We start from the raw sequence: 23,268 nt of genomic DNA on the forward strand, positions 1-23,268 counted from the left end.
ATTTTTATCTTCTGAGTCACCAGGGAAGCCCGCCAGTAACATAAGGAGACTCACTATTTCTTCCCACAATTCAAATTGCCATTGTTTTCTTTTTAGTTTAATAAGGCCATGGTGGGAGTCTGGCATCAACCTTTCACTATCAGTGTAGTGTAACTCTGAAGTGGAATGTACCATAAATTTTTAAATAGAAGTATGAATAGAATGCCAGCCTTCCAATTAAAAAAAATAGATTTGCAACTAGCAACAAAGGTTTAGCATATATCACCAAGAACTATAGTCAATATCTTGTAATAACCTAAAATGGAGAATGATCTGGAAAATACCGTGTGTATATATATAACTGAATCACCTCACTGTGCACCCGAAACACTGTAAGTCAACTAACTTTAATCAAATATATATATTATGAAAGTTAGAAAATTAAACCTGCAAAATAGATAAATTTTCAAATGAAAAGAAAGAAAGTGAAGTCGCTTAGTCATGTCCGACTCTTTTTGACCCCTTGGACTGTACCCTGGCAGGTCCCCATCCATGGGATTTTGCAGGCAGGAATACCGGAATGCATTGCCATTTCCTTCTCCAAATAGTACAGGCCAACTGCAGCATACTCCTTGATTGTCTGTGTACTCAGTTGCACATTCCAACTCTGCCTACAGTGTATTCACATGGGAACTCTGAAGCTGCCTAAAAGAGTCTCAGTTGAGATGGTGGGTTTGTGGAAGGTCCCTGGAAGGAAGTCAGAGGCTGAGTCCCAGGACTTCCCCACCCCTCACTCCCCAGCTCAGCGCAGGAGCCCTTCCAGGTTTCACCAGCATCCCAGAGCCCCCACCTCACCCCCCACCGAGTTTCTAGGGCTCAAGTGAGACATGGGTCCCAGGAGACCCGAGAGGACCCGCCTTCAGGGTTTGGGATCTTCTGGCCCAGACTCAGCCCTGGAAGTGAGAGATTTGCCAGTGACAGCTTGGGCTGATTCTCTTCCCGTCAGTATCCCTGGTCCCTCCAGCTGCCCAAAACCTGAGGTTCCCGTGAACTGGGGGAAGGTGGGTGTCCTGTGCCCTCCTGCTGTCCCCTCCCTGCCCTCCACAACCAGCCAAGGCAGAGAAGCACAGAGGATGGAAGGCATGTCTGCTGTTCTGAGCGCCCAGCTGCCCCCGCCCCCGCCCCGTACAGATGAGGAGACCACAGGGCCCTAGAGGACAAACAGGATTTGGTCCCTGGGGGTCTGCCGCCACCCCTCGGGATTCCCACAGCTGTGGACCCAGGCAAGGGGGCGACCCCTCCAGGGACCCGGCTCCGATGTCTCCAGGCAGGGCTCAGAAGTAATCTCAGCCCACATCTGATATCTCACCTCGTTCGGCCTGGTCTGAGCCCCTGCTCCAGGAACCCAGGTTCTCGTCCTGAGTCAGCCGTCACAGCCTGGGTCCAAGTAGGACTCAGAACTTGATTTTCCCAGTCCCCTCCAGAAATGGAATTTCCTTCTGATCTTCAGTAAGTTCATAAATTATTGCAGAGCACCTACTCTGAAGCAGGCATTGGTGTCACACAGCAGAAATACACCTAAGACCCAGGTAAACCCATTTCTGTAGGTGGTTGAAGAACTCAGACTCAGCAGAAGGTAGGCATCAAATGCTAGCATTCAATTATTTCTTTAAAAGCAGAAATATGAGAATAACTGGGGTACATGTCTACATTGTGAACATTCAAAAAAATGAAGATCATGACATCTGGTCCCAGCACTTAAAGGCAGAAAGAGGAAAATTAGGGGAAAAAATGGAAACAGTGGCAGTAGCAACACAGAAGCCCAGCCTGTCTTCACTTCTAGTGATCCTGACATTTCGTGGTGAAAGACTTCTTGGGCGGTTTAGTTCTAAGCCAGGAGAGACATCACACACAGACAGCTCAATGAGCAACTAAGACCTGGAGCTTGATCTTCACCCCATTTGCCAGCTCACTTCACACCGGGGTCCTCATGGTGTTATGCTCTTCATCCCTCCGCTTGGGTGAGCCAAGCCACATGGTGACCCAGCTGATAACTTAAAAGGGACAAGATTCTCAAATCCTTGGCTTTGGTGACAAGAAGCAAAAAAGACAAAATGTGCAAATATCAATGGATTCACACAACACATGCAAAGCCTCTTTGGAGCTAGTGTTCTCTCTGCAGCCCCTCAGTGATCTGGAGTGGAATATCCAGTAGAATTCTCGGTGAGGTCGGGACTTTTTAAACATCTGCTCTGTCCAGCACCATGGCACCTGGCCACATGACACTACTGAGCACTTGAAATGTGGTGGGTGTGACTGAAGAACCTAAAGCTTTACTTCATACACGTGTAGAGTCAGTGTCTGCACCGCGTGGCTGGGTAAGCACTTTACCAGCCAGTGCAGGTCCAGACTGAGAGGGATCTTGTCCTGTTTCTAGCCCTGGAACCCCAGCAGCCTCAGTGCACATGCCTGGGAAGAGATTGAGGGAGCTAGCTTCCTTGATGGCTCAGTGGTAAAGAATCCACCTGCCATTGCAAGAGACATGAGAGATGAGGGTTCGATCCCTGGGTCAAGAAGATCCCCTCAAGAAGGGAATGGCAACACACTCCAGGATTCGTGCCTGGAGAATCCCATGCAGAGAGGAGACTAGCGAGCCTCACACTGTCTATGCCATTGCAAAGAATCGGACATGACTGGATCGACTTAGCATGCACACACGCAGCCTCCTATGGCTAGTGGCACCATATTGGCTATGCCAAAAAGAATAGACTTCATCTTTTTATTTTGCCAACTTGCATTGCTTTTATTGTTGTTTCATGGAAAGCATTTTGTTTTAAATATAGCAGTGTGCACATGTCAATCTTTAACTTCCAATCTCTCCCCACCCCCATCCTTCCCCTCTGTAACTCTAAGTTTTTTCTCTGAGTCTACAAGTCTCTTTCTGTCTTGCAAATAACTTCATCCTTGTAAACTATTAATGAACAGGGTTTTTTTTTTTAATTGGCTTTCTATTATTTTAAACTGAATAATTTGAAGGCTCAACTTGCAAATTTTTATGCTTTCCTGGAATTATAGAAAAAGTTGGATGATCATGACAACATACCCAGTATGTGCAATTGATTATAAGAACTTCTCCCCAAAGATTTGATACTTAAAATAGAATATTAGAATAGCCAAGGGATTGCTAATAGGTTGTGAGATTTCTGAAGACGATCCTATAATTCTTGGACTCCACTCTTCACCTCAGAGCTGCTGGGCCGCTTTGCAGGAAGAGAAGGAGTATCCATGGAGGAACCCCTTTCAAAAGAGTCTTTTTTTTTATAACATTCTGTGTGCTCAAGGATGGGGCAGGTCAGGGCTCAGCATGGTCTTGGTTTACATTGAATTCCTCATACATACTGGGATCAGCAGAGGGGTGCATGGGGCTCAGGGGAGTGGGAGTGAACAATCTCTCAGAGAGGGTCTCGTGGTCCAAGTGGGTGTATATCACGTCTTCTGCTGGAGAGTCCTGAGAGGAAGGAAGTGTGACTGATGGACTGAAACGTGATCTTTGAAGGCTGGGGCATTGGGCATTGGAGGGGCTCGGGCTATGGCAAGGGTTTGGGCAGGGAGGACTCACGTCACTGTTCACTGTTCTGTCTTCCTTGGGCTCTCCTTCCATGATTGCAACATCTGCGAATGGAAGAGAGTCAACACTCCTAGGGTGGCGGTGGTTCTTCTAGACTTCCATGTCTTGAGTGGGGACATCAAAGCCAAAAGAAGCAGGGGTGTGCCCCAGGTTGCTGAGGTCGTCTACTCCACTAAATTAAAAACGAAAACCACCCCATATACAAGCCCAACCACTGACGGACTCTCTCTGGAACCTGTGCAAACAAACGGAGCCCATCCTACGTCTTCTGTTATGGACCATCCTCTAATGTGTATCAGCAGATTCCCAAGATCATAAAGGGGAGAAGAACAGATGGCTGTGGCTGGCGGGAAGAACAGGGCTTGGAACGTGCCTGGTGGCCGGGGATAAAAAGTCCTCCTTCCCATGCAGAGAGTGTGGGTTCTGTCCCTGGTGGGAGAACCGAGACCCCATGTGCTGTCAAGCAGCTAAGCCCCACAGGCTGCAACTGCTGAGCCCGCGAGCTCTGGAGCCTTGAACCACACCCCAGCACCACAATTAAGATCCCCCATGCTGCTGCCAAGGCCTACTGCAGACAAAAATGAATGAACACGTATTTTCATATAAAGAACAGCGTTCCATGGTTCTCTGGAAGATATTCCCTCAGGGAATACAACAACGGAAATCAGTTCTTAACCTATAGGAAGTGAGAACACCATTCTCTGCTATGAGCCCACCTCCCCCTCGGTCAGATGACACTGTGCTTCCCTCCTTCAGACTTATGATTTTGCATAGAACACCAATGACAGTTTGGCTCTTCACACTTACTTTTTGGGTAACCAGTGACAGAGAAGAATGGCGAGGAAGATGCTTGTATAGATGAAGGCTACGGAAAGCCTAAGGAGAAGGTGCAGCTGGCTGGAGTGGCCTTGAGGAAGCCGTGCTTCTGCCAACAAGCAAATGGCAGAAGGTTTGGTTTTTGGTTGCATACACCCTGCCCCTACACACAGGATTTATTGTATCCTTGTGTCAGAGTGTGTCAGCAGCTCTCAACCTAATCAGTTATGTCTCCACTTCCCAGCAGGTACCAAAGCATCCAGGAGAGATGCTAGCAGTGGATAAAGTAAAGAGGCTGTGCAGACCAGCAGAGGTCTGAACCAAGGCCCCCCAGGCCCCAGTGCAGTTTTTCTCTGCTGCCCGTATGACAAGGCACGGTATTTTTGCATGAATGGGGACTGCTTTAATCCTCAATACATTTCCCCCTCCATCCACATATACCTGGAATGGAATCCTCAAGAAGACAAGATACTTCTATTTCTCAACTGTGGAATGTTTTGTTCATAAAACACTAACAGAGAAATAGCCCATCTTTAACATGCTCCCTAAAATTCTCTTCTTGTCCAACGCCATCCTTCCCCAAATACTGGTGGAGGGAGGATAAGCATCTCCCTTAAGCATGGGGTCAAGTCACTCTGTCTCGCTTTCTTCAATTTAGAAAATCCCAGTCCCAGAGCACGAGAAACTCAATGCCCCCTCTGGCTCTAATACAGACCATGATCTCAAATGCTGACAAGACACGGATGTTGAGGAGCCCAAATCACAGAAATGGGAGGTGGTAGAACCAACACTCACACAGGAACCCTCTGTCTTCTCAGAAATTTGCTGAGATAGGAGACTGTCTTGCTTACCTTCTGTGGTGTGTCGATCCATGGTTGATGGGCAAGTACTTGTAGTGGATCCTAGGGGACAACAGACAGAAGGGGTGAGCAGGTAACCTTCCTCATACCCACTGAATGAGGACTATTCTTTCTGAAACGACCTCCTGCCTGTCCTTACTCTGCCATCCCCCAGAACACTGAAGGGGGAGGGGAGAGCTTCTGGTCCCTTCCTGTGAATGCATTGAGTAGACCCTCCATCCTGGAGAACTTATGGTGGAAGGATGTGGGAAGGTTATGCCTGGTGGTGAAAGACAGCTGTAAGCAAGAGACATTCTCTCTGCTCGGGGAATGTGTATCAATGCTCCTTAACTGGGAAATCACCTGTGTCTCAGAGGTGCTTCTGGGAAAACACTAAGAGCAAGGGGCGGATGCAATCTCTGATCTTCCCAAATCAAGCCAGCCTCTCCTCCTCCTGGGTCTACCCTGACCCTTTTCTTCATTTGCCTGGATGGACAGGACTCTGATGAGGAGCACCCATACAGGAGGTGGAAGCGGGTTGAGATGCCATCTACCATCTCTCTTCCTCTCTGGTTCTCATTGCCTCCATTTCTCCACCAGCCCTAAGGTTCCCCTGACACCAGCACAGGGCCCTTGAGACAGAACTCAGTGATATAGTAAGATGTTATGGAAAAAGCCAAATGGACTTCTTGGCCAATGCAATGTGATTTAGTGCATTGTAAAGCACGGGACACTTCTTGGCGCTCTGGAAACAAGAATAGTGCAGTGAGTTACCATTTCCACCTCCAGGGAACCACATTTTGCCAGAACTCTTCACTATGACCCATCAGTCTTGGGCGGCCCTGCACGACATGGCTCATAGCTTCGTTCAGTTACACAAGCACCTTCATCACGACAAGGCTGTGATCCATGAAGGGGAGATAGTGAAGGACACAGGAGTCTGTCATGCTGCAGTCCACGTGATCACAAAGAGTTGGACACAACTTATCAACTGAACAGAAACAAGAAAGCTGGGCCAGGAAAGGGTTCCTCACCTGTGACAGACAGGAGCAGGGGGTCGCTGGAGTTTGACCATGCGTAGGGAGAGTGATTGAAGGAGCCGTAGCACCTGTAGACCCCACTGTGGGCTGGGGTCCCAGGACCCAGAGGGAACGCTGCCTGGAGTGATACACGAGGGTCCCGCTGTCCCGCGAGCAGGCGCCCAAGGTTCCTCCCCTCCCGGAGAAGATGGAACTGGTCAAAGGGATGCTCGGAGCTGCAGAGCAAGGTCACATTCTCTCCTGACTTCATCACGGGCTCCCCCTGGGCTGAGAGAGATGGTTTCTTGGACAGACCTAGAAGGAGGAGACCTTCATCTTAGAGCATTGAGAAACTCAAGTCCTAAATAGAGGATTAAAGCCCGAAGTGTGCAACAAGAAAAGCACTGCATGAGAAGCCCGCCCACCACCAGGACAGAAAGCCCCACAGCAACGAATACCCAGCACAGGGAAAACTTCAAACAAAACTTTAATAATGGACTGTCATTTAATATCCTTTCTCTGAAAAGAAATATATGTATAAGAACAACTGAATCAGTCTTACGTGCAACAGGAATTAGCAAGATCAAAAATCAACTAGACTTCAACAAAAATAAATAAAAAATATACTTCAAAAATCAATATGATGTGGGGTTCTCTTGAAAGACGGAACCTACTAGGTTCTGCTGGGACCATCAGAAAACATAGTACTGACCCAGAAATAGACATATGGCCGGGAGATTGCCAGAATCTCATTGGACCTTAGACCACTTCAAACTTAAGGGAGTGGTCAGTGCTCCCCTGCCCACCCCCAGGGGCTGGACGGGACTCCATAGTGGGGAGGGTTGGCAGGGACAACTGCTTCCTCTTTGTGCAGAAAGACGCGTTAAACCACAAGGCTGAGCAACTTCAAGGTGTCGACCTCCGTCCTGACCACCCAGGGGCCAGACTGCAAGGGCGTCTGGTACCACAGCGCTCCTGACAGAGGAAGGGAGCTCTGATGTGAAGGTGTGAAACCTACCCCTTAACCAACCATCGTTGGCTGCCTGAGCTGGGAACTGGCCGGGTCCCTGCTCTGGTACATCTTTCTCCATTGATCGTTCTTTCACGTTCTTGCTGCTTCACTCTGTCACCAGCTGTGTCTTCTCTTTAGCACATGGCAGGTGCTCTGTTCTCTTTTCCCTTCCGTGTTCACCCCTTCTCTCTGTCTGGTTTGTTCCCCTTCCTGAGTATGTGAGCATCTCTGCACGCCTGTCATTGTCTCCCGGTACTGATGCTGGACTGGACACCAGACCTTCTGTGACACAGACAGCAGAAGGGACTGGTCTGGACACACTCACCTGTGATGACGATGTCCATGGGGTCGCTGGGGGCTGACCACTCATAGGGGGAGTAGGTGAGAGAGCCGTAGCATCGGTAGGTGCCCGCACTCCCCAAGGTCATGGGGCCAATGGCGAAGTCAGCTGAGGCATGCCCGCCCGTGAACGTCTCTCCACGTGTCTGGAAATGCCCTGTGCTATTTTCCTGGTGCAGGATAAACTTGTCAAACAACAGCTGTGATTGACAGCGAAGGGTCACATTCTTTCCCTCCTGCACGAGGGGGCCTGGGTGGGCTGAGATGGAGGGTTTTGTGAACACACCTAGGAGAAAAGAGGTTGTGAGCTTCAGTGGTCACCCCACCTCAGCGCTTCCACTGACATCTGAAGGTATGAAAAATGTCCCCATGAACCAGCAGAGCGAATTTCCCTTCCTGTCTGTTCTGTTGCATTCTCTCTAGCCTTGTTCTCAGGCTCTGGCTCATGCTTTTCTCTTTCTCTTTGCTCAAGACCTCCAGCCTCCTCTGTGTTTATTCTAAACTCTTTAGCTGTTGAATCTGCTCTCAGCTTCATGCATGCATACTCAGTCGCTTCAGTCCTGTCTGACTCTGTGGGACCCAATGGACTGTAGCCCGCCAGGCTCCTCTGTCCATGAGATTCTCCAGGCGAGAATACTGGAGTGGGTTGCCATGCTCTCAGCCTCTTCCCATCCCTAATTTGCATTTGAGGGGCTGGGGTGGTTCTGAGGGTGTCTCCCTTCGCATACATCTCTTATAATGTGGCTGATGACTGGCATCATTGGGAAGGCAGTGGAGGAAAAGTGGAACCCATCTGTGACCTCACCTCATGCCTCTGGAGACATTTTTGAGACTCCCCCCTGGGGCTCCAGCTCCTTCACAGGGGACTACAGCTCCCTACTGGGTGGCAGGTGCTGGATCAGGGTCGTTCCCATCCTCCCTGCTGGCAGGCAGTGGCCACATCCTGTCTAACTAATGCCGAGGGATGCTCCTCCTTCCTGCGCTCAGGCACCCCATCCATCTATTCAACACCCTGAGTTTAAACTCTGCGAGTGGGTTCTCTTTCACTGGCTCGCTGCTGACTGGGAATCCTGAGTAGCCTTGGGTGCACTGGCATGTGGACCTAGGGTAGGATTGCCTGCAGGCTCGGCCATCTCGGGCTGGCTGTACCCCTCCTACCTGTGACCACAATCTGCAGGGGGTCACTGTGTGGGGACCGGTAGCCTCCAGAACATGTGTAGGACCCGGCATGTTCTCTGGTCACCGGGCCAAGGGTGAAGGTGTTGACATGATGTCCCTGGAGCTTGGGCAAACTGGTCCCATCTCTTTTGAACAGTCTGAATCTCTTAAGTGGAGAACGGGAGTGACACCGAAGAGTCACAGTCTGTCCTAAGGGAACCACAGGGCTTGGCAAGGCTGACAAAGAGGGCTTCTCATATGCACCTAGGAGAGATGGAGGCACAGGCTTTGAGAGGAAAATAGGAACAGTCTCCTCTCCCCCCTGCCCTCATGGGCGCTTCTCCTTCAATTCTTCCAGCTCTCCTCCCCTAAACTGCATCACCTTGATGCTCAAGGATACCTAGGGCTTGGGGACAGACAGAGACACAGTCAACCCAGGATGGACATCATGGAGACTCTAAAAATATGATTCTGAGAAGTGATCCTCTCAGGAGAAGAATCATTCCTTGGGTTGACAAAATTTTGAGAAACTTTCTCTCAAAACACAAGACACTGGGGATTCCCTGTGGGTCCAGTGGTTAGGACTCAGCACATTCTCTACCAATGGCCTGGGTTGATCCCTGATCAGGGAACTAAGATCCTGCAAGCTGCATGATGCAAGCTAAAGAAAACACCACAGAGAAATTGATGCATGGAAAAGAAGTGAAAGGCCTTCCCTGTTGCATTTGTTGTAGCTCAAACAGTACAGTATATTCCTGCAACGCAGGAGAGCAGGGTACAACCTCTCAGCTGGCAAGATCCCCTGGGCAAGGAAATGGCAACCCCCTCCAGTATTCTTGCCTGGAGAACCCCATGGACAGAGGAGACTGGTGAGCTCCACTTCACGGGGTTGCAAAGAGTTGGATACGACTGAGTGACTAACAGTAACACAACTAAGAAGAGAAAAAGCCACTTGACTGAAAAGAAGGAAGGAAACCATGAACCTCGCTCCTTTGTTAGCTAGCCTCCATCAAATGTGGGACAAGGTCCAGGTGGCCCTGCCTGATGCCCAGCCCCTCCCCTGGGGTCAGGTCTAGCGGGCGGTCCTGCAGATCCTGTTGTGAAGGGCCGGTTGGAGATGCCACCTTGTGGGAGAGGGGTCTGTGGGCTGCAGCCCCTTGCCTTCCTCTGATGATAGAAATGGCACTCAGGGGGCCCAGCTCCCAGCTCCCAGACTTCACACTGTGCCTTCAGGTCCAGAGCCACAGCTGGGCTAACCTCTGGGGAGAGTGAAGATGAGTATCAAGGCTAATAGGAGGACCTGGGATCCACAGGGCACGTGGCTCTCAGTGTACTCACAGGGGTCTCACCCTGCCCCCCAGTGTCATCTGCCTCAGCCCCGCCTGCTCTGCTCAACACAGAAATAAGGGCTGGGGAGGACTCACCCACAGCTGCCCAGATCCTCAGACTCACACAGAATCCTAGAAGGAAAAGCCCGTCAGAGATGGCTTGTCCCGATGGACCCCACGCTCCTTGCACCCTCATCCAGGGAACCTGGTCAGTGGTGTGAAGACCCCCGATTTCCACCATAACCCTCTCCTACCGGGTCTTTCCAGACTCACCGAGACTCAGGAGGCTGAGGAGTGAGGGCCACATGGCTCTGCTTCTTGTGAGGCAGGAGGCAGGACTGAGCAAAGCTGACCGAGTCACAGGATGCGGACGGCGGGCGGTGTTGTTCGTACAGTCAGCCTGGTGCATGTCACAGGGGAAGATGGGCTGCCTCTTCTCACGCCAGGGATGGAAGGCTGACGTGAGCCTCGTCACCGAGCAGGCCTCGTGACCTGAGGGTCAGTTTTGTTTTGCTAAACACTATGAACGTACGAGGATTTCAACAGGTCTTGCTGCCTCAGGAAGTAGTAACAGTGTCAGTGTATACCATGTTGGTGGTGATGGTTTAGTCGCAAAGTGGTGTCCGACACTTGCGACCCCATGGATTGTATCCCACCGGGCTCCTCTGTCCATGGGACTGCCCATGCAAGAAATCTGGAGTGGGTTACCATTTCCTTCTCCAGGGGATTTTCCTGACCCAGGCATCAAACCCAGGTCTCCTGCTTTGCAGGCAGATTCTTTACCAACTGAGAGGCTTAGTTTCTATGAATATCTTGTTTGAAGAAAGATTGACTCAGTTCCTTTCCTTCTTTTGATGACGAGTTCTACTTCAGTTGTGCAGGTCTGGGAATTCCCTGGTGGCCCAGTGGCTACTGCCTGACTTCACTGCTGAATGCCCAAGTTCAATCCCTGGTTGGGGAACTAAGATGAGATCCCCTGAGCCATGAAGCGCAGCCAAAAAAAAAAAAAAGTGCAGGGTTACTAACTGCTTACTGTGTAATGGCAACCACAGGAGAAAAAAAACACCACACTGATTTATTTTCAGCAAAGACTTCTAAGGCCTCTCTGCTCCTGAATTTAAAAGAATTTTTTTTTCAGTCATGTAACCTGGAATTCATTTTCCTGGTTGACATGTTGTTACTCATTCTCTATAAAACAAACCATGGGGTTCAGTGCAGAGAAAACAAATATAATTAATATGTATCCTCAACTAGAATGTCCAAAAATTCCAAAAATCCCCTCAAGCTTTTACTTAAGAGATGGTATGTTGCCCTGATAAAATAAAAAATTCTTTAAAAGATGATCTTCATGAGAAATATAGCCCTTCTGAATAAATCCAGTTTTATCATGCAGGATACTTTCCCCAATCTCACGATAAATGTCATTAACCTTAACTCTTTGCAGAACAGAAATCACAGGTGCCCACTTCGTATTTCAGGCTCAGTGCAGGTTGCCAATTAAGGACTCATTAATAGAGACTTTGATTCTGCATTCTTATAGGAGAAGGAGACATGTGTATTATGGCTCTTTGAACATTTTGTAAAAATTCTGAGGTGGAGTATAGGTGATTAAGAAACTAACTGTTAGTTTCAGGTGTACAACAAGGTGATTCAGTTATACACAGACATGCGTCTATTGTTTTTCAAATTCTTTTCCCACTTAGCTAGTTACGGAATATTAAGCAGAGTTCCCTGTGCTATCCAGTAGGTCCTTGTTGGTCATCCATTTTAAGTATAGCCGTGTGTATATGTCAAAGCCAAAATGCCAATCTATCCCTCCCCGCACCCACCATCCCACCTAGTAACCATAAGTTCATTCTCTGTGAATCTGTTTTGTAAATAAGTTCATTTTCTTAGATGTCACCAATAAGTGATATCATGTGATATTTGTCTTCCCCTGACTATTCTTTTCATCTGAAATTATTTCCTGACTATGAGTGGAAACTTTGCACACACACACTCTTTCTGTCTCTCTTCCTTTCTTGCCAATCCAAGGACCACATGTGTACACAAAAAAATGTGTGCAAGATGATTGTGGGTTTTTTGGGGGGTGGAATTGTTTTGCCAGAAAAGGTGGACAACCTTGCTTTGTACATAAAAATGTGTAAAGGAGAGACTTCCAAGCTCCAGAATGCTTGAGTGAGGGATGTGTCCTCAACAATCAGTTCCAAACCAGGACAAAATTTTCCATCTGTTTCAGGATTCCAAGGGCAGACACACACCCAGGTCAGCATTTGTTCATGGACATGATAGAACCTCAGTAAGGGCTGTGATTCTGTACCAGTTTGCCAGGAGTGGGGATGCTTAGATTAGTTATGCTCCCTAGGTAATAAATCTGGTGTCCTGTTGATTATTATGTATGTAATGGAGTAAGAGTACAGTCAGGGTTCTTAAATTTCCTTTTATTTACTTAATATCATGCTTCAAAATTGATCTGTATTCTCTGTTGTTTCAGTTTGTGCATTTTTACTGCCAAGTATTCTTTCATTGCAGATATATAAACCGCAATTTTTTTAAATTAAAAAAATTATTGAAGTATAGCTCATATCTGCTGTGCAGCAGATTGATTCAGCTTGACCAGTGTCATTCTTTTCCATTATGATTTACAGCAAGATGCTGAATAGAATCCCCTGTGTCATCCTGTAGGACCTCATTGTTTACACATTTTATGTATAAATAGACTTCATCTGCTATTCGCAAGCTCTCAATCCTTTCCTCGTTGGCAACGCAAGCCTGTTCTCTATGTCTGTGAGTCTGTTCCTGTTGCATTGATATGTTCTTTTTAGATTCCACATATGAGTGATATCATATGAAAATTGTCTTTGTGTCTTACTTCACTTACTATGTTAATCTCCAGGTCCATCCATGCTGCTGCAAATCTCATGATTTCATTTTTAAATGTCTGAGTAGTATTCCATTGTGTGTGTCTATAGGCATTTTCAACATCCTCTTTATCCATTCATCTGTCGATTGACATCTAGGCTGTTCCCATGTCTTGGCTATTGTATCTTGTGCTGCTATGAACATAGGGGTGCATGAATCTTTTTTCCTTTTTTTTCATTTATTTTTATTAATTAGAGTCTAATTACTTTAAATATTGTAGTGGGTTTTTGCCACACATTGACATGAATCAGCCATAGATTTACATGTGTTCCCATCCTGAGCCCCCCTCCCACCTCCCTCCTCATCCTATCCCTCTGGGTCTTCCCAGTGCACCAGCCCGAGCACTTGTCTCATGCATCCAACCTAGACTGGTGATCTGCTTCACACTTGATAATATACATGTTTCGATGCTGTTCTCTCAGATTATCCCACCCTCGCTTTCTCCCATAAAGTCCAAAAGTCTGTTCTATACATCTGTGTCTCTATTTCTGTCTTGCATATAGGGTTATCATTACCATTTTTCTAAATTCCATATATATGCATTAGTATACTGTAATGGTGTTTATCTTTCTGGCTTACTTCACTCTGTATAATGGGCTCCAGTTTCATCCATCTCATTCGAACTGATTCAAATGTGTTTACTTTTTAATGGCTGAGTAATATTCCATTGTGTATGTGTACCACAGCTTTCTTTTTTTTAATTTTTTTCCCAATTATTTTTATTAGTTGGAAATTAATTACTTTACAATATTGTAGTGGTTTTTGCCATACATTGACATGAATCAGCCATGGATTTACATGTGTTCCCCATCCTGAACCCTCCTCCAACCTCACTCCCCATCCCATCCCTCTGGGTCATCCCAGTGCACTAGCCCCGAGCACTTCTCTCATGCATCCAGCCTGGCCTGGCGATCTGTTTCACACTTGATAATATACATGTTTTGATGCCGTTCTCTCAGATCATCCCATCCTTGCCTTCTCCCATAGAGCCCAAAAGTCTGTTCTATACATCTGTGTCTCTTTTTCTGTCTTGTATATAGGGTTGTCATTACCATCCTTCTAAATTCCATATATATGCATTAGTATACTGTATTGGTGTTTATTTTTCTGGCTTACTTCACTCTGTATAATGGACTCCAGTTTTATCCATCTCATTAGAACTGATTCAAATGAATTCTTTTTAATGGCTGAGTAATATTCCATTGTGTATATGTACCATAGCTTCCTTATCCATTCGTCTGCTCATGGGCATCTAGGTTGCTTCCATGTTCTGGCTACTATAAACAGTGCTGCAATGAACATTGGGGTGAACGCGTCTCTTTTAGTTCTGGTTTCCTCGGTGTGTATGCCCAGGAGTGGGATTGCTGGGTCATATGGCAGTTCTATTTCTAGTTTTTTAAGGAATCTCCACACTGTTCTCCATAGTGGATGTATTAGTTTGCATTCGTACCAACAGTGTAAGAAGGTTCCCTTTTCTGCACACCTCTCCAGCATCTATTGCTTGTAGACATTTGGATAGCAGCCATTCTGACTGGCGTGTAATGGTACCTCATTGAGGTTTTGATTTGCATTTCTCTGATAATGAGTGATGTTGAGCATCTTTTCATGTATTTGTTAGCCATCTGTATACCTTCTTGGAGCAATGTCTGTTTAGATCTTTGGCCCATGTTTTGACTGGGTCATTTATTTTTCTGAAATTGGCTGCAGGGGTTGCTTGTATACTTTTGAGATCAATCCTTTGTCTGTTGCTTCATTTGCTATTATTTTCTCCCGTTCTGAGTGCTGTCTTTTCACATTGCTTATACTTTCCTTTGTTGTGCAAATCTTTTAAGTTTAATCAGGTCCCATTTGTGTATTTTTGTTTTTATTTCCAATATTCTGGGAGGTGTGTCATAGAGGATCCTGCTGTGATTTATGTCAGAGAATGTTTTGCCTATGTTCTCCTCTAGCAGTTTTATTGTTTCTGGTCTTATGTTTAGATCTTTAATCCATTTTGAGTTTATTTTTGTGTATGGTGTTAGAAAGTGTTCTAGTTTCATTCTTTTACAAGTGGTTGACCAGTTTTCCCAGCACCACTTGTTAAAGAGGTTGTCTTTTTTCCATTGTATATTCTTGGCTCCTTTTTCGAAGATAAGGTGTCCATAGGTATGTGGATTTCTCGCTGGGTTTTCTATTTTGTTCCATTCATCTATATTCCTGTCCTTGTGCCACTACCATACGGTCTTGATGACTGTGGCTTTATAGTAGAGCCTGAAGTCAGGCAGGTTGATTCCTCCAGTTCCATTCTTCTTTCTCAAGATTGTTTTGGCTATTTGAGGTTTTTTGTATTTCCATACAAATTGTGAAATTATTTTTTCTAATTCTGTGAAGAATACCGTTGGTAGCTTGATATTGGTTGCATTGAATCTATAGACTGCTTTGGGTAGTATACTCATTTTCACAATATTGATTCTTCCAATCCATGAACATTGTATATTTCTCTGTCTATTTGTGTCCTCTTTGATTTCTTTCATCAGTGTTTTATAGTTTTCTGTGTATAGATCTTTTGTTTCTTTAGGTAGATATACTCCTAAGTATTTCAATCTTTTTGTTGTGATGGTGAATGGTATTGTTTCGTTAATTTCTCTTTCTGTTTTCTCATTGTTAGTGTATAGGAATGCAAGGGATTTCTGTGTGTGAATTTTATATCCTGCAACTTTACTATATTCATTGATTAGGTCTAGTAATTTTGTGGTAGAGTCTTTAGGGTTTTCTGTGTAGAGGATCAAGTCATCTGCAAACAGTGAGAGTTTTACTCCTTCTTTTCCTATCTGGATTCCGTTTATTTCTTTTCCTACTCTGATTGCTGTGGCCAAATCTTCCAAAACTATGTTGAATAGTAGTGGTGAGAGTGGGCACCTTTGTCTTTTTCCTGACTTTAGGGGAAATGGTTTCAATTTTTCACCATTGAGGATAATGTTTGCTGTGGGTTTGTCATATATAGCTTTTATGATGTTGAGGTATGTTCCTTCTATTCCTGCTTTCAGGAGAGTTTTAATCATAAATGGATGTTGAATTTTGTCAAAGACTTTTCCTGCATCTATTGAGATAATCATATGGTTTTTATCTTTCAATTGGTTAATGTGGTGTATTACATTGATTGATTTGCAGATGTTAAGGAATCCTTTAATTCCTGGGATAGAGCCCATCGTTCATGATGTATGATCTTTTTAATATGTTGTTGGATTCTGTTTGCAATAATTTGGTTAAGGATTTTTGCATCTATGTTCATCAGTGATATTGGCCTCTAGTTTTCTTCTTTTGTGGCATCTTTGTCTGGTTTTGGAATTAGGGTGATGGTGGCTTCATAGAATGAGTTTGGAAGCTTGCCTTCTTCTGCAACTTTCTGGAAGAGTTTGAGTAAGATAGGTGTTAGCTCTTCTCTAAATTTTGGGTAGAATTCAGCTGTGAAGCCATCTGGTCCTGGGCTTTTGTTTGCTGGAAGACTTCTGATTACAGTTTCAATTTCCATGCTTGTGATGGGTCTGCTAAGATCTTCTGTTTCTTCCTGGTTCAGTTTTGGAAAGCTATACTTTTCTAAGAATTTGTCCACTTCTTCCAAGCTGTCCATTGTGTTGGCATAGAGCTGCTGGTAGTAGTCTCTTATGATCCTTTGTATTTCAGTGTTGTCTGTTGTGATCTCTCCATTTTCATTTCCAATTTTGTTGATTTGGTTCTTCTCCCTTTGTTTCAAATCTTTTCAAGGTAAAGTTTTTTTCTGGATATATGCTCGGGATTGGAATTTTTGGATCATATGGAAGTTCAGTATTTAGTTTCTTTTGAGGAACTTTCATACTGTTTTCCACAGTTGCTAAGCCAGCTAACACTCCCCCAACAGTGTAAGAGGGTTTCCCTCTTCTCCTCATGCTCTCCAGCATCTATTATTCATCAACTCTTTAATGACGGCCATTTTGATCAGTATGAGGTGGCACCTCATTGCAGTGTCAGTTGGCCTTTCTCTACTAATGAGCAATGCTGAGCATCTTTTCATATGCCTGTTGGCCATCTGCATATCTTTCTCATTTTTTTTCACTTATTTTTATTAGTTGGAGGCTAATTACCTCCTTTAAAGCACAGATATAAATTGTGAGAGTGACACATTCCAATTTTGTCTAAAATGAATGACACCTCTTCCAGTGACTCATGAATGTGCTCTGAGTCCAACCTATTGTTCCTTGTCATTGGGCAGAGTGATGAGGCCTTCAGGAAAGGAATAGTGACTTTATTTGGAAAGCCAGCAGACCAACCAGATGGTGCACTTGTGCCCCAGGAATCATCTTATCAGAGTTAGATGTGCTTTTTTTGAAGGGGAGGGATGTTCAAAGAGTGTTTACTGAAGGTAAAATAACCGTAGCCCATGGGGAAGAAAATTCCTAGAGAGGAGAGAAAAATACAGGTTAAATAACCACCTGTGAACTCACACTTTCACACAGACACACACAGACACACACACACACTCTAAAAGGGGAGGAGGCATAGCTGGCTGTTGCCCACTTTCAATTAATTAATTAATGGCTGTGCTGGGTCTTCATCGCTAGGCACAGGCTTTCTCTAGCGGTTGGAAGGGGAGCTGCTCTTTGCTGTGTACAGGGCTCTCATCACTGTGGCTTCTCTTGTTGTGCACCACCTGCTCTAGGCACATGGGATTGTGGCCCTCGGGCTTAACTGCCCTGAGGCATGTGGAATCTTCCCATTCTTGAGACCGGGCCTGTGTCCCCTACATGGGCAGGCAGATTTCCAACCATTGGACCATCAGAGAATTCTTGTTCCAAGCGTGTTTTCCCCTTGACTTATTTTTAATTAAAGGACAATTACAGTACTGTGATGGCTTCTGCCATACATCAACACAGATCAGCCATAGGTATACTTACTTCCACTCCACTGTGGAAAAGTTTTAATACAGGAATCCTTTGTTCTAGAAGCTTTCCATGTAGGACTGGTCATAATATCCCTTTAAGCCCCCAACAAGACAAAAGTTTCTGTGTGTTCTCCAAATTTTTATCTCTGTACGAATGGGAAAGTGTCATACCTTTCAAGTCCAGAGCCTTGAGAATAGGCTTAGTCCCTCAGTCACGCCCGACTCTGCCACCCTAGGGATTGTAGCCCACCAGACTCCTTGTCCATGGAGTTCTCCAGGCAAGAATACTAGAGTGTGTTGCCATTGACTTCTCCAGCCTTGAGAGTGGGTTCTCCTCTATTCCAAGCTCATGGCAACGTTCTTTTACCAAAGAGCCAGCATGAGTAAGCAGACAGCAGAGCCCAAGGGTTAGAGCTGAAGGAACAGATCCAAGAGGAAGTCAGAGCCAGAGGTGTGTGGCTCTCCCTTTGAATGGTAAGTGTTATCAACTCCCCGACTGCTGCAGTCATCTGTCCTCCCACCAGTCACATTGTACTTCTGCCTAGTCGCTCAGTTGTGTCTGACTCCCTGTGATCCCATGGGCTGCAGCCCGCCAGGCTCCTCTGTCAGTGGGGATTCTCCAGGCAAGAATACTGGGGTGGGTTGCCAGTTCCTCCTCTAGGGGATATTCCAGAAGCCAGGGATCGAACTCAGGTCTACTGCATTGTGGTGGATTTTTATCTTCTGAGTCACCAGGGAAGCCTGCCAGTAACATAAGGAGACTCACTATTTCTTCCCACAATTCACATTGCCATTGTTTTCCATTTAGTTTCAATGAGGCCATGGTGGGAGTCTGGCATCAACCTTTCACTATCAGTGTAGCGTAACTCTGAAGTGGAATGTACCATAAATTTTTAAACAGAAGTATTAATAGTATGCTAACTTTCCAATAAAAAAAACAGATATGCAAGAAGCAACAAAGGTTTATCATATAGCACCAAGAACTATAGTCAATATCCTGTAATAACCTAAAATGGAAAATAATCTGAAAAATACCATGTGTATATATATAACTGAATCACCTCACTGTGCACCTGAAACTCTGTAAGTCAACTATCTTCACGCAAATATATATATTATGAAAGTTAGAAAATGAAACCTGTAAAATAAAGAAATTTTAAAATGAAATGAAAGAAAGTGAAGTCGCTCAGTCATGACTGGCTCTTTTTGACACCCTGGACTATCCCCTGGCAGGTCCCCTATCCATGGGGTTTTGCAGGCAAGAACACTGGAATGCATTGCCATTTCCAGCTCCAAATAGTGCAGGCCAACTGCAGCATACTCCTTGATGGTCTGTGTACTCAATTGCACATTCCAAGTCTGCATTCAGTGTATTCACATGGGCACTTTGAAGCTGCCCAAAAGAATCTCAGCCCAGATGGTGGGTTTGTGGATGGTCCCTGGAAGGATGTCAGAGGCTGAGTCCCAGGACCTCCCCACTCCTCACTCCCCAGCTCAGGTCACGAGCCCTTCCAGGTTTCACCAGCGTCACAGAGCCCCCACCTCGCCCCCACCAAGTTTTCAGGGCTCAAGTGAGACATGGGTCTCAGGAGACCCGGGGGGACCCACCTGCACGATTCAGGGTCCTCTGGCCCAGACACAGCCCTGGAAGTGAGAGATTTGCCAGCAAAAGCCTGGGCTGATTCTCTTCCCGTCAGGATCCCTGGCCCTCCAGCTGCCCAAGCCCTGAAGTTCCCGTGAACTGGGGGGAGGGTGGGCGTCCCATGCCATCCTGCAGTCCCCTCCTGCCCTCCACATCTGGCCAAGGCAGAGAAGTGTAGAGAGGATGGAAGGCATGTCTGCAGCTCTGAGCACCCAGAACCCCCACCCACCCTGTATGGATGAGGAGACCATGGGGCCCTAGAGGACAAAGAGAATGTGGTCCCTGGGGGCTACCACTGCCCTGCAGGGCTCCCAGGCCGTGGACCCACAGCAAGGGGGCGACCCCTCCGTTGACCTGGCAACAATGGCATCTCAGCCCAGCCCTGAGGTCTCACTTCTTTCACTTTTTGCCTGTTCTGACACCCTGATCCAGAAGGTGGAATCCAGGTTTTCATCCTGATTCAGCCATCACAGCCTGGCTCCAAATAGGACTCAGAACTTGATTTTCCCAGTCCCCTCCACAAATGGAATTTACTTCTCGTCTTCGGTCACTTCATAAATTATTGCAGAGCACCTACTCTGACCAGGCATTGGTGCCACAAGAGAAATACACCCATGACCCAGGTAAACCCATCTTCTGTAAGTGGTTGAAGAATTCAGATTCAGCAGAATGCAGGCATCAAATGCTAACATTCAATTATTTTTTTAAAAGAAGAAATATGAGAATAACTGGGGTTCATGTCTACACTGTGAAAATTCAAAAAAATGAAGATCATGACATCTGGTCCCAGCACTTAAAGGCAAAAAAAAAGGAATCTTAGGGGAAAAATGGAAACAGTCGCGGTAGTGACACAGAAGCCCAGCCTGTCTTCACTTCTAGCGATCCTGACATTTCTTGGTGAGAGAGTTCTTGGGCGGTTTAGTTCTAAGCCAAGAGAGACATCACACACAGACAGCTCAATAAGCAACTAAGGCTCGCTGGAGCTTGATCGTCACCCCATTTGCCAGCTCAGTTCACACCGGGGTCCTCATGGTGTTATGGTCTTCATCCCTCCGCTTGGGTGAGCCAAGCCACATGGTGACCCAGCTGATAGCTTAAGAGGCACAAGATTCTCAAATCCTTGGCTTTGGTGACAAGAAGCAAAGAAGACAAAACTTGCAAATATCAGTGGATTCACACAACACACACAAAGTCTCCCTGGGGCAAGTGTTCTCTCTGCAGCCCCTCAGTGATCTGGAGTGGAATGTCCAGTAGAATTGACTGTGATGGTGGGACTCTTTAAACATCTGCCCTGTCCAGCACCCTGGCACCTGGTCACATGATGCTACTGAGCACTTGAAACGTGGTGGGTGTGACTGAAGAACTGAACGCTCTACTTCACACACGTGTAGAGTCATTGTCTGTACCGAGTGGCTTGGTAACTACTTTATCGGCCAGTGCAGATCCAGACTGAGGGGGATCTTGTTGTCCTGTTTCCAGCCCTCGAACCCCAGCAGCCTCAGTGCCCACAGCTGGGAAAAGGTTGAGGGTGTTCCCCGGTGGCTCAGTGGTAAAGAATCTGCCTGCCAATGCAAGAGACATGAGAGATGTGGGTTAGATCCCTGGGTCAAGAAGATTCCCTTGAGAAGGGAACAGCAGCCCACTCCAGGAGTCTTGCCTGAAGAATCCCATGCAGAGAGGAGCCTAGCGAGCTACACACCATCCATGGGATTGCAAAGAGTCAAACATGACTGAATCGACTTAGCACTCACACACGCAGCCTCTTCTGGCAAGTGGCACCACACTGGATGTCTCAAACAGAATATACTTTATCTTTTTATTTTGCCAACTTTCATTGCTTTTATTACTGTTTCATGGAAAGCACTTTGTTTTAAATACAGCAGTGTGCACATGTCAGTCTTAAACTTCCAATCTATCTCTCCCCTCATCGTTCCCCTCTGTAACTCTAAGTTTGTTCTCTAAGTCTACAAGTCTCTTTCTGTCTTGTAAATAAGTTCATCCTTGTAAACTATTACTGAACAGAGGTTTCTTTTTTAATTGGCTTTCTTTTATTGTAAACTGAATAATTTAAAGACTCTCCTTGCAAATTTTTATGCTTTCTTAGAAGTTTTAAAAAAGTAGAATGATCATGGTAACCTACGCAGTATGTGCAATTGATTATAATAACTTCTCCCTAAAGGTCTGATAGCTAAAATAGAGTACTAGAATAGCCAGGGGATTACTAATAGGTTGTGAGATTTCTGAAGATGATCCTATAATTCTTGAACTCCACTCTTCACCTCAGAGCTGCTGGGCCGCTTTGCAGGAGGAGAAGGAGTATCCATGGAGGAACCCTTTTCAAAAGAAATCCAGTCTTTTTTTTTTTTTTATAACATTCTGTGTGCTCAAGGATGGGGCAGGTCAGGGCTCAGCATGGTCTTGGTTTACATTGAATTCCTCATACATACTGGGATCAGCAGAGAGGTGCATGGGGTTCAGGGGAGTGGGAGTGAACAATTTCTCACAGAGGGTCCTGTGGTTCAAGTGGGTGTATATCACGTCTTCTGGTGAAGAGTTCTGAGAGGAAGGAGGTGTGAATGATGGACTGAGAGGTGATCTTCGAAGGCTCTGGCATTGGGCATTGTAGGGGCTCGGGCTATGGCAAGGGTTTGGGCAGGGAGGACTCACCTCGCCGTTCACTGTTCTGTCTGCCTTGGGCTCTCCTTCCATGATTGCAACATCTGCAAATGGGAGAGAGTCAACGTTCTTGGGGGTCGCGGTGGTTCTTCTAGAGTTCCATGTCTTGAGTGGGAACATCAAAGCCAAAAGAAGCAAGGGTGTACCCCAGGTTGCTGAGCTTGTCTACTCCACTAAATTAAAAACAAAAAACCACCCCATATACAAGCTCAGCCACTGAGGGACTCTCTCTGGAACCTGTGCAAACACACGGAGCCCATCCTACGTCTTCTGTTATGGACCATCCTCTAATGTGTATCAGCAGATTCCCAAGATCATAAAGGGGAGAAGAGCAGATGGCTGTGGCTGGAGGGAAGAACAGGGCTTGGAACGCCCATGGTGGCCAGGGATAAAGAGTGCCCCTTTCAGGGCAGAGAGTGTGGTTCCATCCCTGGTGGGAGAACCGAGACCCCATGTGCTGTGAAGCAGCTAAGCCCCACAGGCTGCAACTGCTGAGCCCGCGAGCTCTGGAGCCTTGAACCACACTTCAGCACCACAATTAAGATCCCCCATGCTGCTGCCAAGACCTGCTGCAGCCAGAAATAAATGAACACATATTTTCATATAAGGAACAGGGTTCCATGGTTCTCTGGAAGATATTCCTTCAGGGAATACAACAACGGAAATCAGTTCTTAACCTACAAGAAGTGAAAATGCCATTCTCTGCTCTGAGCCCACCTCCCCCTGGGTCAGATGACGCTGTGCTTCCCTCCTTCAGACTTATGATTTTGCATAGAACACCAATGACAGTTTGGCTCTTCACACTTACTTTTTGGTTAACCAGTGACAGACAAGAACAGTGAGGAAGATGCTGGTATAGATGAAAGCTATTGAGAGCCTAAGGAGAAGGTGCAGCTGGCTGGAGTTGCCCTGAGGAAGCCGTGCTTCTGCCAACAAGCAAATGGCAGAAGGTTTGGTTTTTGCTTGTATACACCCTGCCCCTACACACAGGATTTATTGTATCCTTGTGTCAG

At 46.2% G+C, this 23,268-nt stretch overlaps 1 protein-coding gene and 1 pseudogene across 1 annotated transcript; both read right to left on the minus strand.

Moving 5' to 3' along the window:
- Positions 1 to 3,394: 3,394 nt before the first annotated feature.
- The window catches only part of LOC122420922, a 28,351-nt pseudogene continuing 8,477 nt past the window's right edge, over positions 3,395 to 23,268 (minus strand).
- On the minus strand, positions 3,600 to 10,426 carry LOC122420405 (putative killer cell immunoglobulin-like receptor like protein KIR3DP1). The gene is made up of 8 exons (XM_043435535.1): positions 10,392 to 10,426; positions 10,215 to 10,250; positions 8,791 to 9,054; positions 7,619 to 7,918; positions 6,297 to 6,596; positions 5,275 to 5,325; positions 4,415 to 4,532; positions 3,600 to 3,651 (listed from the first exon to the last, which is right to left on the minus strand). Exons 1-8 carry the CDS (start codon positions 10,423 to 10,425, stop codon positions 3,600 to 3,602), a joined length of 1,155 nt encoding a protein of 384 aa, XP_043291470.1. The 5' UTR covers position 10,426.

This window comes from Cervus canadensis, chromosome 18, assembly GCF_019320065.1.
Source record: "Cervus canadensis isolate Bull #8, Minnesota chromosome 18, ASM1932006v1, whole genome shotgun sequence".
Classification (NCBI taxonomy): Eukaryota; Metazoa; Chordata; class Mammalia; order Artiodactyla; family Cervidae; genus Cervus; species Cervus canadensis.

What these genes read in the sequence shown, in the direction of transcription:
- LOC122420405 (XM_043435535.1), bottom strand. Translation starts at nt 10,425, where the DNA reads ATGTGGCCCTCACTCCTCAGCCTCCTGAGTCTCG. An exon ending in CCTGCAGATTGTGGTCACAG is followed by an intron (nt 7,919 to 8,790) that starts GTAGGAGGGGTA and finishes CTTTTCTCCTAG; the next exon opens with GTGTGTTCACAAAACCCTCC. An exon ending in CATGGACATCGTCATCACAG is followed by an intron (nt 6,597 to 7,618) that starts GTGAGTGTGTCC and finishes TCCTCCTTCTAG; the next exon opens with GTCTGTCCAAGAAACCATCT.